The 14,988-nt window shown below is 38.8% G+C and overlaps 1 protein-coding gene across 4 annotated transcripts in view; it reads left to right on the forward strand.

The window, feature by feature from the left end:
• VPS13B (vacuolar protein sorting 13 homolog B (yeast)) overlaps positions 1-14,988 on the forward strand; it is a 461,850-nt gene that overhangs the window by 343,802 nt on the left and 103,060 nt on the right. For all 4 annotated transcript variants that reach the window (XM_014965404.1, XM_014965406.1, XM_014965405.1 and 1 more), the window contains exon 34: positions 4,422-4,559. In XM_014965404.1, the coding sequence (XP_014820890.1) occupies positions 4,422-4,559 (138 nt within the window). The remainder of the gene's footprint in view (positions 1-4,421; positions 4,560-14,988) is intronic.

A 14,988-nucleotide genomic window follows, 5' to 3' on the forward strand; every position in this document is an offset into this window, starting at 1 on the left:
GGTTTTCTCCAGCATTTTCTTTATACAAATAACTGTAAATTTAAGTGTTGATTTTTGGGAGAATCATAGAAAATGGAAATGACCTATTATAATAGATTATTCAGACCAGTTCCCTGCTGATGCATAATTGTTCCCTATTGTATATTTTATAGTGTTCTGTCAAGTGTATTTTTAAACATTCTGAACGTTTCCATCATTTCCTTGAGGGAGAAGAGTCCTTCTCTAACAGCTCTCCTCATCAGGAAATCCTCACTTTTCAGCCTAAATTTTCTTTTTCATTTAGTTGCTTCTCTGGTGATTCCTGTGCCCTTGGCATAGGGATTGATTGATTGATATTGTTTAATTCCTTTCCCAATCCTTAATCCTATGAAAATGTGTATGATGTTTCCTACCTTAGAAAGTACTTTAATCAAGACAAACATGTTTCAGTCTTTTGACCTTTGACATACATGAATTTGTCCTACACAGATACATTTTATTGCTCCTATTTGGAAGTTACTTCAAGTATTTGAGATAATACACCACCATAGTCAGTTTTGAAATCTCTGGATTTTAGCTTTAATCTCATTGTGTAAAAATTTATTAATCCATATCTGGCATATTTGGACGTACAGTCAAGTCTATAACCCAGGTTTCAAATTAACCATATGCCATGGGCACAGAAGCACCCAAACTAGTTCTTTGCATGGCCCTTGGGAATTATTACCTCCAATGCAAAATTGTGTCGATTCAACTACCCTGCTTCCAGAATTAGCTCAGTTTCAGAACAACAGTTTCACTTAAACCTGTTGGAGCAGGTCCAGAGGAGGGCCATGAAGATGGTCAGAGGGTGGAGCACCTCTCCTGTGAGGACAGGCTGAGACAGTTGGGGTTGTTCAGCCTGGAGAAGAGAAAGCTCCAGGGAGACCTTATTATGGCCTTTCAGTACTTAGTGGGGGCTTATAAGAAAGATGGGGACAAACTTTTTAGCAGGGCCTGTTGCAATAGGACAAGGGGTAATGGTTTTAAACCAAACGAGGGTAGATTTAGACTAGATAGAAGGAAGGAAATTTTTTACAACAAATGTGGTGAAACATTGGAACAGGTTTCTGAAAGAGGTGGCAGACACCCTATCCCTGGAAACATTCAAGGTCAGGTTGGATGGGGCTCTGAGCAACCTGATCTAGTTGAAGAAGTCCCTGCTTATTGCGGTGGAGGGGCTTAGCCTAGATGACCTTTAAAGGTCCCTTCCAACCCAAACTATTCTATGATTCCTTAAAAAAAAAAAAAAGGTGCTTGAAATCAGTAAGGCCAGTGCTAGGTTAAAAGTAGTATATTTTGTTGGACTCAGGCTAATTTCATTCATTGAGGTTTGTCTGTGTTGTGTTCCTAATCTGTAAATTCTGGAGTCCTTCTCATTATTCATGTATCCCAGTCCTGTAGTGCTCCAGGTAATGAAGAGGTGATGGTGCTGTGCTCCTTGGAGACATGACAGAGCAAAATAATCTCCTGAAAGTCCCATGGTTCTTTTATTTTTTTTTGATTCTGTGCTTACATGCTGCAATTCTCAATGCCCTGAAGGCAGGGTTTGTGTAGCTGATGTATTATGTCATGCAAGGATTTTCTGCTATTTAGGCTCTTTTCCTCAGAGATATTTTCATCTTTAAACAGCTACAACTTTCTAATAATTATTAGGTATTTTATAACATAAACAAATCCTAGGACATTAGGAATACCTGCAAATGTATTATACAAAAGAAATGTTTGACTGAATTTACTGGATTTTCTGAAGACGTGGTGGATGATCTAGGTTGCTATACATAGTATGTGATGATTAACTGTCAGAAATAAGACAAAATAATGATATATTGCAACATTTTGGCCTATGTTGGTACACCTAAATGTTTATAGTAATACTTCTGAAGGAACAGTAACTTAGAGGTCAATCTAATTGATTCAGTGATGTTCACTGCACAATATTCAGTAATTTTTAGAATGCTTTACACTGTGTATTCTGAAAAACATTAGCATATTACTTATTTGTGATGAACTACTAGCATAAAACAAGGTATTATGGTATAGATCCAAGTCAGAGATAAAATCGTTGTTCAGAACAACTACGAAACTATATTTTGGAAAAAATGTGTACTTTGGTGATAAAGATTTTATTTTTTTTTTCAATTTTCAGTATATTAGGCAAATTCCAGACACAGGAAACAAGATATTCCCTAAAGCATTTACTAGAGAAAAGGGAGTGTGCCACACCATTACGGTTAGTGTAATTAAAGGAAAGGGCTAAGAACCATAAAAATGTAGAAATTCACATGGAAAATATACAAATCTGTTGTATGCAGTGACAGCTCTTAAATAACTGTTGAGAGCTGACTTTATAAACGTATAGCAGGAATAAAGGGAAGGAAAGGCTGTAATGTATATGCCATGCAGTACAAATACTGCTGTAAAGTCATTGCCTGAAAATTGATCAAATAAAAATAGAAGAATGTGCTAACTTTTGATCTTTTCCATATAGATCTAAAGTCATGATCAATTGGTTTCAGTAGGTTCTTTGAAATCACATAAGGGTTCATATGTGCCAAGTTTTATATGAATCACATGATAAGGTCAAGAAATACAAATTCCAAAGCTGACTTTATATACCCAGTCCACATATGACTGTGATACCACAATACCATATGTTGACTATAATAGTGGGTATGTAAATACTGTTTTTGAAAGAAATCCATTCAGTAAAACCCAAACAAAGCAATTATAGCAGTTTTTAATTGACTGAAAATGGGAGAGAATAGTATCAAGAAAATCTCCTTCAATCATTAATGATGAGGCAGACATTCAATAATTATCTTTGTCTTGATAACAAAGAATAATTGTTTATTTAGAATTTAAAACCTGTAGTGCCAGAATTGAGGACTATTATAATGAAGGTCATGAGTTCCTAAATATTAAAAGGCCTTCTTACACCGCTAATTTTGCCATTTGTAATATGTAGAGTCCTGCACCTGGGGAGAAAGAACCCCAGGCACCAATATAGGTTAGGGGTGGACCTGCTGGAAAGCACTTCTGAGGAGAAGGATCTTGGGGTCCTGGTGGATAGCAAACTTTCCATGAGCCAGAATTGTGCCCTTGTTGCCAAGAGGGCCAATGGAATTCTGGGCTGCATAGGGAAGAGTGTGGCCAGTAGGTCAAGGGAGGTCATTCCCCCCCTGTACTCTGCACTGGTGAGGCCACAATGGGAATACTGCTTCCAGTTCTGGGCTCCCCAGTTCAAGAGAGACAGGGAACTACTGGAGAGAGTCCAACGTAGGGCAACTAAGATGATTAAGGGATTGGAGCACCTCCCTTACAAGGAAAGGCTTAAAATGCTGGGGCTCTTTAGCCTGGAGAAGAGAAGGCTGAGGGGAGACCTTATCTATGTTTATAAGTATCTGAAGGGTGAGTTGAAGGCTGGTGGAGCCAGACTCTTTTCAGTGGTTTCCAGTGAAAGGACGAGGGGCAACGGGCACAAGCTGGAATGTAGGAAGTTCCATTCAAATACAAGGAAAAACTTCTTTACGGTGAAAGTGACAGAGCCCTGGAACAGGCTGCCCAGGGAGGTCGTGGAGTCCCCTTCTCTGAATATTTCCAATCCCCGCCTGGATGCCGTCCTGAGTGATGTGCTCTGGGCAACCCTGCTTTGGCAGGGGAGTTGGACTGGATGGTCTCTAGAGGTCCCTTCCAACTCTGACAATTCCGTGATTCCGTAATATGTGGAAAATGAAGACGAGGAGGAAATGAAATGTAATATAATACTGTAATATTATAAATGCGTCAAAGGAATACAATTCAAGGTGGTAGCAAGAATAGCTACTAATTAGCTATTGAGTGAAAATCCAAAGAGAATGATATAACCACACTGTCATTACTCTCTATTCCTAAGATCTCGTAGCGTTCTGGTCTTTAGCCTCTATCGTTTATCTTTCCATTATTATTTTCTCTGCCTGGCAATGAAAACACAATCTAAAAGTAGCAGGTTTTGAGCAGAGATTCTCTTATAAGGACTCCTTAAGTGTCATCATAATTAAAGCTAAAATCGTGTGCTATTTAAAGTTATCTTGTAGTAACTGATGTCTTTTACTCATATTTTACTTGGTATTTTTGCAGGTTTTCTACATTTTGTGTAATTAGAGCTTTGCCCTCCTGCCTATATATGCATGTGTTGTTATACGCATGCATCTGTCTATAGGCACAAATGCTATGTATAACAGTAGTATTGGAGTATTATTTATTGGGTTACATTTTAAACTTTTTTATTTAATCAGTTATATTTAATGCACTTCTAGCCACATGAGTTGATTCATCAGTTTTGTAAATGCCATTTGATTATGTATCATATTCTTGGAATATCATTAATTACTATTAATGACTATGTTCATTATCACTTGTAGATCCTGGGAAGACTCTACCAGAAGCTCTGGATTATTGCAAGATTTGGTTGCAGACGGTAGCAGGAGAAGTTGATGCTAAAAGTGGTATTCCACCTCCTCTTATCACCGTGCAAATTAAAGACTTCCTTAATGGCCCAGGTAAATGCTGCACTTCAGTCTCTGTTTTCTGATGTAATCTGTTTGTAGATATGCACACATAGGCACATACATCAGATCATCACAAAAATGTTGTATTTCTTGCTAATGAATGGGAAAATTTCCCCCAGCAATTATTCTGAATTGAAATCGAAGTTGAGGAATGGTCAGTCCTGGACCAGTCATAGGTTTAGGGTCTAATTATTTATTTTCTTCCCAAAGTAAATTTAGAAATTTTACTCCTCAAATGGCTGACATTGGCAAATTTCCAACAGAATGAAACCTACCTGCTTCTAGCCCTAGAACAACTGAAATTTTATTACAGTTATGTTTACAAAAGCTGACTTTTGAAATGTTTCTGAAGATTTCTATAAACTGGCTTCTCTTAGGTTCTTTGGAATCTGGATACCTGACATTGCAAATTCCTATCATCTAGAGTGTCAATACTGTAAAATTTTAAAAATAGTGATATTGTATTTCTTTAATTAACATTGAATATAAGTGGTGTATTATGAAGGTTTGTTAACATTTACTTAAAATAGTACTTGAAGTTTCACTCCTAGAGTGTCAGAAACTTCTGCAAATTGAAGTATGTAATCCATTCTGGTTTGTGAATTATGTATTTATAACTACACTACTATGTAGAATATAATTAAGGTTATAGTAGAAGTTAGAAAATATATTTACATTTACCTGTGCCATAATTCATAATTTATCTCTCTTACACATTTTTCTTGAATTTTGTAACTATTTTTTCCTGAATATCCTTACTTCACTCAGCACACAGAATATTATCAATCATTTAGTGAGCCACTCTTTAGTACTGGGTTTTCCCATTCATCTAGTTACCCATTCATACAGTCTTACAGTGCACAATCTAAACCTGGCTCTGCAGCAGAATTGCTTATTTCCTCTGCATTGCTCACTGCTTTAGGATCTGAGCTACAGAAATACCAATTTACTTGCACAACCCTCCCATGGGTGACGGAATAGTATGCCCTTGCAGAAGGCAACTGAGACACAGGGAAATTAAAGATTTTCTCTTTATATTAAGGATACCAATTTAAAACACACAATTTAGTTTTCCAAGGTGCTTAAAAACATAGAAATTTAGATATTGGAGTTCATATTGTCTTTTGGTGAAGCAGTAAACACTTCTGCATATCAGAGCCTGGAATTTCAAATTGGACAACCAGAATGAGACATACATATTTACCCACTGACTATAAATACTGTGGTTAAGTAACTTGAAAATCAATTTTTTGCACATAGGCAGGCAGGAATCTCGAGGAAAGAATAAAGTACGTGAACAACCTCATAATTGCCCCTTTTTTGGTTTTCTGTGCTTTCTTAAAAAAATTGTTTTAAGATAAGGTTTAAGATAAGGTTTTAAAACCACCTGACAGTGCAGAGCATTTGTTATACTGATCCCTATTCAGCTTCATTAGTAGGACTTTGAACCTTCTGACTTACTGCATGTTCTACTGCCATTTCAACTAAAGGATTAAACGATAGTAATAGAAGATTTTCATTCTAATCATGACCAGCACAAGATGGGTAGAGACACCTACTATCAGTGACCTTTATAGATAGCTGATGAAAGCAGAAGAATATCAAGAGTCAGGATTTTTGAGTTCCCTTGGAAAACCAAAAAGGAAAATGTATTCTTTCTCAAGGCCACAATCTTTTGGTCACTGCTGCCAGATTGGGGGGTTTTTTATCCTTTTTTTTTTCCTCTCTCTATTCTTTCCAATTTTTTGGTGTCCTCTCTCTCCCCACATCTGGCAGATTCCCATATTCCCAGACTCTTAGTTTGTGCATTCCCCTTTTCTCAAGGTTCTCACTGTAGTTTCCTGGTGCAGCCTTTATATTTAATTTATTACACACCTGAAGGTGTTTCGCTGACACTCTTCTGTCAGTAGGACAAAATTCTAAAACTAGCAAACATGGAAGTTGGTACCAGCATGAAAGTATTTATTCAGAAGTATTCTGTTTACTGCATTCTCAACAAGTCAGTCAGATCCCAGATCAGTGTTACATCTCTCCCCTCCATGGCATTTGGCTAAATACCATGTGAAAAACCATAAATTAATGCATCATAAACTTCAGTCTCTTTATTCTTGCAAAGCCTATAAAACTTCAGAGATTTCTTCCAGGATCTCTTCTTAGCCAGAAGGCAATTTTTTTTTTATCATCTTTTTGCTGCTAATTGGAATTATCATTACACATGACTCAACAGTAATTACTCTCTGATTTTTAATGAAGGTTTTTCGTGGTGTTACATAGCAAAACAGCTCTGCATTCCTCTGCAGATTTTTCTAACCTCAGCCGTTGCCACTATGAGATCCTCTTCAAATAAACTAACCTTTACCAAGAAGCCTTCCTTGGGGGCTGGAGGTTTCATTGGATGAGTAATGGAAGGCGCTTTCCGCATGTGATTGCGTCAGAGCAGCAGATGCAAAGAGTTATGAAAGCTTGACAGCTCCTCAGCAGGCTACTGGAAAATAAGTTACTGACTCTCCTGGGGGGGAAAGTCCTCTAACCACAACTTCTTCCAGGGTGAGGTAGCTTGGCCGTCAGCGGGCCTGGAGAAAGTGTCTACATCACCAGATCCTAAGCTGGCAGTTGTTTATTGAGGACAAGAACCTCAGCAAAACTCCTGAGAGCTCTTCTAAGGTCACCAGACAAATGATATTTGTGACGGGAGACATCACAGTTAATAAATTGAATAAATAAATGCACTGCTAGAGTATACTTATGTTGTAGGCCTTGAAAACTTACTCTTTTTTGGTGAACATTTGGCAAATAGTGCCGTTACTAACTGGCATGTTTTCTAAGGACATGCTGTGTGTTTCCATATTCAATTATGTATCTGCATTTTATAACTGCAGTAAGTAAATTATTAAAGTGCATTGAATGCACCAGTAGGTGCTACCTGTTGGGCACAGGTGTGATGTGCTGTTCTGAAAAGTCAGCACAATTTTTAAAAGCTATGCCTATGCAGACAAAAATCTGGATGTAGCAGTTGTGATAACTGTACAGTTTTCTGTATAAATTTTAAGTGTACAAAGTTCAGTGGTTTAATTGTAATGTCATTGGTGTGCTGAGGTTAAATTTCAAATATAGCAATCGAACATGCCTATGTTTTATGATGCAAACTACTATGCAAGCAGTTAAAAGTAAAAATCTGCAAGTGGTTCCCAGAGTTTGCTGTGTTAGATAAAACCAGTACTCCTTGTAAATAGTTTGTCAGCTGAAGTAGATAAGTAGATAGTGTTCCACAGGAAAATCGTATGGTTTCACCACACAGGAAACCAGGTTGTCAGTCCATATTAGCTCCGAGATCAAAAAACTACAGCAAGTAGCAAAACTTGGAAACCACTAATTAAATGAGAATAACAGGATACATTAATGCACTTCTTGCCACATGAGTTGATTATTTTGTACATTTTTGGCAACTAAAGAAAAATGATATTTCTTCCAGATTTAAGGTAATAGGATCCTAGGAGAAATAAGCATTCATCATCAGGCCTGTGGGAACAGACCTCAACTTTAACCCCACAATGTATTAAAGGACTATTCTTTCTCTTTCTACAGTAACTAATTATTTAAAATTTTTAAAATTCCATCTACATCAGTTTACATGACCCTCTCTCTTTTATATTCAGTCTGGTACTGGATTGTACATCTAATTCTTATCTAATACATATAAGGGAATTATTTATTGCTTCAGCATTAGATATTATTCATTAGGTGAGGAACAAATATGACCATCTTGTTTTAATAGTTTTTGAAAATTTATTATCTTTACCATCTAGTCCTTTCTTTGGATTCTTTTTTTAAATCAACTACGCTTTCTTAGCCACAAAAGCTGTGTTTTTGATGTATTCTTTCTGCATGTAAATGATACAAAACATGTTTATGAATTACAGCTTCTTACAAATTGCCTTAAAATACTTATACATGCAAAATATAGGTGGTTTCTGCCAAAGTCCTCTTCCCCCAGCAGTTTCTTGGGGAAATGTGTGAAGTAACTGCCGTCCTTGATACTTTGTGTTTCGGAGTAATTTCTGCAGAAGAAACTCTGCAGACAAACTAAGAAATACTGTGTCCCTCTAAAGGATAAAGTGAGAACTGGGGGACAGGGGAGGGGGGACTCTCTCCTGCCAGTCCCTCCCTGGCAGGGTTTGGGCACAGCTCTGGATCTAGGGATACGCGTAAAAAGCAAGGAACAAAACCGCACCATGGCACTCTCTCCAGCTTTTTCCCCCCTGTTTGCAAAGGCAACAATTGTATCCATTAGCAAGGTCAGTGGTTTGGAGAAACCTGGAAAATAGCAGCTACCAGAAACCCACTAGAATAATATCTCCAGCAGGTGATAGATTAGTTGGAACAAATTGGAACCATTGCACTTCAGCAATCCTGGTTTCTTTCAAGCTGTTTTAAAAATGTCGTCATTTTAATACACAATATCAGCCCTGCGGAACAGTCCACAGCAGGTTAATTTGAATCATATGATGTATCACTGCCCTCAGCTGACATGAGCTCCGTTCCATGTGTGAAGCCATAATAAATCCATTCCCAACCGAGGCAAATTCCCTGTGAGAAGGTGAACTAATCCAGGCCTCACACTGGCATGTTAGCCCTCCGTAATTGAAAGCAGGGCCACCTGTTCCCAGCACAGTTAGCCTATAGAGAGAAAATTAGCATTAGATCAGATACTTAATATATTGAAAAATCATTCATACGACTTGCAAGTTCAGCTGTGGGCTGCTTAGCATGACATCATATATAAACCTAGGAATGTGCCCACTTGATCCCAGTTTAACAGTTTTGTTAACCATGGTGTTTGTTAACTTTGAAATGAGAATTTTTTGATTTAATGAGAGCTGACACGTGAGAAGGGGAACTAGCCAGGGTGCAGACTTTTCTAATTAACTCTGGGTCATTTGCAAAACTTTTGAGCTTTCTAGTAGGTTTTTTTTCCCCTTTGCTCTTTTACAAACAAGTTTTTAAAGCACTGACACTGTAGCCATGAAATGATATTTATTTGATTAAGAGGGCAAAGGGAAATATTCCAAACAGGTGTACCAGCCTGTAGGTACTGCTTGATTTTTTTTGACACATCTATTGTCTGTAATATCAGTGTAATAATGTGTAAAATTATCAAAGTACTCTTTCTAAAAGCAATGTCTGCAACACTTAGTTTAAATGAAATTTAGTTTCTTAAATGTCTTAAGTACTGAAAATGAAGACTGCACACTGAAGCCACATGGATAAGTTTGAAAATATTTTCTTGGTAGCTTTTTCAGTGTACTAGCATTCTTTTTAAAACTTACTTGAAACATTTGCCCAATTTTCTGAAATCCTCTTTTTTTTTTCCTTCCTGTCTTCATGTATGTCTTAATATAGATGTATTATTCAGCAGCTAAAGCAGATAATAGAGAGTTAGTATTTATGGGTTCTTTTCCACAGACCTGCTCCATGACCTGGAACAATTTATTTCATCTCACTGTGTTGTGCTTAGCTTCTCTGGCTCTGTTGAGAGAGTTAGTGTTTCCCTTAGCTCAGGTTTTCCTTTCATGGTAGTGCCTCCTAATGCCCACACTATAGGTTTTGGCCTCACCATCCAACCCTTGACATGCTTTGGTAATATATTTGGTCGTTGCACAATTCCTTCCTTTCGGTCAGCATCCTATGAGTAGTAGTAAACCTCCGTCCTTTATTAATGGTATCTTTGGGCTTTTCAACCTATAACAATTTATTGTGGTTCAGTTGTGACAATTTAAAAAATATAATAGAATTACATCACTGAGACTTGTCTGAGATCTCAAACCCAGGCACTAGCTAGCAATAGCTGCTGATGTCTTCATGTCACCTTCGCGTACTGTCGATGACATCCTGGGTTGTGGAAGTAGGAGTTGCTACCACGGGGGAACCACCCCCATGGCTCGAGTTGATTAAGCTACCTGAAGGCTGTAGGTTGCCATGTTGGCCTTAGAGAGCTCTTTCTGTGAGGCTGCAGCACATGCACACGGACAGAAGTAGGTAGAAATGCTGAGCAGTGACTACCAGCCTCTTCCAGACTAATTGGCATCTGTCTCACAGAAGCAGAACACAAGATGGACTGCAGATGGCCTCTGAAGCCTTGTCTCAAGTTTCTTCCTTCTTTTCCCTTGATCCAAATTGAGAATGATGAATTAGAGGATAAAAACAATTCGTTTGTATTCTTCTTGCTTTTCAATTTCTTTTAATTTGTCTCTCTTTTGATGCCTGACCAGGGACAATTGAGAACAGTACAGCTAGTCTTTCCTTCACGTGTCTCTCTCTTTCGTATTTTTATAAATTTAATTTTTGCAATTCAGCCATTTCCCTGTTACCGAAGGGCCACCCTGACTCCAAATCAGAATCAGGGCTCAAGATTACCTTTACCTTCCTCAGATTTCCTCTGTTAGACTCCTTACATCAGGATGGGTGGCTCCTGGAGAGAGAATATTACTAGTGATAAAATGTTTCGTGCCTGTTGTCTGTTTCTCTCCCGTTTAGGACTAGGAAATTCAATCTTCCTATGAGTTTAGGGCAAATAGTAGTTTCTTCTATAGCAGTACTATTAAGAAGCTTAATATTTAACATCCTTCTTGGGGAAGGGGAAAGCGAGACCCATGTCCAACCTGAGGAAGAAAGACCTTCCCTTTTATATATTAGCTATAAGAAATAAAGCATCCACTGCAGAATGAGGGGTATGAGAAGTGAACAAATTCTTGGAAAATGCCATATTTTTCCCTCTCACAGTTCAATGTTTCTCATACTCTATGAAAAGATCCCAGTCTTATAAATAAAGCTTATAAATAATTTTCATGGAGTTTACTTTCTGGTTTTCAGATTAAGAGTATACTACGGTAGTTTATTAGTCATAGAAATAGTAACCTGGTGTACATCAAGTAATGGCATATATTAGACTAGCCCCACTGACTTCAGCAAGAGCTGGGATTGACCTAAAGCAACTTGCTAGGAGCTCTGTTATTTTTGTGTTACTTATTCATCCTTAGCCCACCAAAAAAAAAGTCCTTTTGAGTAATATCATTATCCCAAGTTCAAAGAATAAAATTATATCTTCACAGTACAAATCTGAATGTTATGGAGAACAAGGGTAAAATACTCATAACCCTGAAATTTTTTATCTGAAGCTCTAAGTAATAAAATGACAAAGAAAGAAATTGTTTCAGACAGAAGTTTCAGAGTGCTGCTTATAGGTTTTCTTTTATAGATGTTATGATTTTGTTCAAACAGGCCATATTGAATCCATTGGGTTTTTTGTAATAGATTTCAAAATACATAATAAATGTAAGTAATATGATGACTAATGGGTCAAGTGAAGTTGGAACTTTTTAAATGAGAAAATAGCTGGAAACAGTTTTCAGGAAACTATTCCAGTTGATTTTTGGTCCCCCACAAGGTGTACATTAACATAAACTCCGTAGAATCGCCTCTGGGACCTGAATTCCCTCTCTGATTTCATTATTGCAACGTGATTCTTTTCCTTTCGCTGTTAAGTCATCTCCTGGTGTGGTGGGAGCATATAATAAGTGTAATTTATTTATATTTATCTAATCTCCTTTTAACTCAATAGTTATTTCATCATTCTGTTTCCTAGTAGCTGTTCAGAAAGTTGTGAAGGGTAATTAGTAACTAATAATTGACAGACACAGATTTACTGGGTAATCTAAAGAGATGTAGTGAGGAAATTGAGAGAGAGAAAGAAAAAAATCAAATTCAACACTCAAATGCTACGCTGTAATAAAAAATATTGCTTTGATATCATCTAGTTCAGTCTGATTTAAACAGCAGAAATAACTTACTTGAACACAGTCTGTTTACAAGCACGGTAATTTCTTTGCATCTGTTTGTTAGAAATAGATAAAACCTGGTAAAATAAGTTATTGCTATTGTGTCTTAAATCTAAAGAAAGCATTGGGGTGTAATTACGGTAGCCAGTCACTAGCAGGCCAAGGAGAGATCGATGTAATTGAGGAGTTAACGGTGGCTTTGTGTTGTCTTTTGCCCTGTCCTGATTCTGATGTAATTTTGGACAATTCAAAGACCTGTTTGAATTATAGGAGCCTGTGTTTCCCCACTGGTACAGAATCTGCAGTGTGTGGGGGGTGCATCCCAAGGTGTTTAAAATCATCTAAAAAGACTTGGATTTTGTACCCTAGAAATTTTATTCCAGCTGCATCTGTATAGGTGACCCTTTACATTGTAATATCTCTTTTTTGCATGACTGGAGAAGCTGCTGAACATGTATCTTCATCAACTGCTATAAATAGCTCTTCATATTTCATCAGTTTTCACTGTTTCTTTCCATCACTTAAATATGTTTTTCTTAGAAGGAATGTTAAAGCTTCTTTTACTGTGCTAAGTGTAAAACAGGACAAAGACTAAAAACATGTTGATTGCTCAACTGGGTTTTATTTTTTGCACGTTTTACTTAAAGTGCCAAAGAATCTCCTTACATAATCTTTCCCCAGTTGTAAAAATAACCTATGTCATTATGAGATGGTTAAAATATTTGCAATGAAGGTTCCAGAGTTACATTTTCTGCAATTATGCTTCTGGCTGCCACCACCTTCTGTCAGGGCTGGTTCACTAGATAATGGTAACTTAATACATGCCTTTGTAAAGCTATCAGTCATGACAACATTTTTCTGTGTGACACGTGCAGTTTCCAAACAGAAAACAAGGATGTCATTTGTCCTAGTGTCCATTTTTTTTATTGCTTTCTTGGAAGAGTGTAGTGTTTGTGAAAACAATTTGATTCTGTCCCATGTAACATCCTTGTCTCTAAATTAGAGAGACATGGATTTGGTGGATGGACCACTCTGGATAAGGAACTGGCTGGATGGTTGCACTCACAGAGTCACGGTCAATGGATCAATGTCCAAGTGGAGACCAGTGATGAGTGGTGTTCCTCAGGGGTCAGTATTTGGACTAGTGCTGTTTAACATGTTTGTTGGTGACAAGCACAGTGGGATTGAGTGCACCCTCAGCAAGTGTGGTGCAGTCAACACTCCTGAGGGACAGGATGCCATCCAGGGGCACCTGAAGAGGCTTGAGAGGTAGGCCCATGCAAACCTCGTGAAGTTCAACAAGGCAAAGTGCAAGGTCCTGCATGGGGGTGGGGCAATCCCAAGGACAAATATAGGCTGGGAAAGGAATGGATTGAGAGCAGCCCTGAGGAGAAGAACTTGGGGGTGCTGGTGGACGGGAAGCTCAAACATAACCTGTAATGTGCACTCGCAGCCCAGAAATCCAACCGTATCCTGGGCTACATCAAAAGAAGCATGGCTTTGGACTAGTGCTGTTTAACATGTTTGTTGGTGACAAGCACAGTGGGATTGAGTGCACCCTCAGCAAGTGTGGTGCAGTCAACACTCCTGAGGGACAGGATGCCATCCAGGGGCACCTGAAGAGGCTTGAGAGGTAGGCCCATGCAAACCTCGTGAAGTTCAACAAGGCAAAGTGCAAGGTCCTGCATGGGGGTGGGGCAATCCCAAGGACAAATATAGGCTGGGAAAGGAATGGATTGAGAGCAGCCCTGAGGAGAAGAACTTGGGGGTGCTGGTGGACGGGAAGCTCAAACATAACCTGTAATGTGCACTCGCAGCCCAGAAATCCAACCGTATCCTGGGCTACATCAAAAGAAGCATGGCCAGCAGGTCAAGGGAGGTGATTTTCCCCCTCTGCTCTCGTGAGTCCCCACCTGGAATACTGCATCCATCTGGGGCCCCCAGCATAAGAAGGACATGGACCTCTTGGAGTAAGTCCAGAGGAGGGCCATGAATCTTATGAAGACAGGCTGAGAGAGTTGGGGTTGTTCAGCCTGGAGAACTCTCGTGAGTCCCCACCTGGAATACTGCATCCATCTGGGGCCCCCAGCATAAGAAGGACATGGACCTCTTGGAGTAAGTCCAGAGGAGGGCCATGAATCTTATGAAGACAGGCTGAGAGAGTTGGGGTTGTTCAGCCTGGAGAAGAGAAGGCTCCAGGGAGACCTTCCAGTACCTAAAGGGGGCTTACAGGAAAGATGGGGAGGGACACTTTATCAGGAAGCGTAGCAATTTGATGTGAGGTGTAATGGTTTTAAACTGAAAGAGGGGAAATTTAGATTAGATCTCAGGAAGAAATTCTTCACTGTGAGGGTGGTGAGACACTGGAACAGGTTGTCTGGGGAAATTATGGATGCCCCATCCCTGGAAGTGGTCAGGGCCAGGCTGGATGGGGCTTTGAGCAACCTGGTCTAGTGGGTGGTGTTGGTCTAGGGGGGTTGGAACTAGATGATCTTTAAGGTCCCTTCCAACCCAAACCACTGTATGATTCTATGACTAGCAGCAGAGATGAAACACAGGCCTCGGACCACAGGTGCCATGCGTGT

The sequence above is a fragment of the Calidris pugnax genome, unplaced genomic scaffold, assembly GCF_001431845.1.
Source record: "Calidris pugnax isolate Ruff unplaced genomic scaffold, ASM143184v1 scaffold41, whole genome shotgun sequence".
Taxonomy (NCBI): Eukaryota; Metazoa; Chordata; class Aves; order Charadriiformes; family Scolopacidae; genus Calidris; species Calidris pugnax.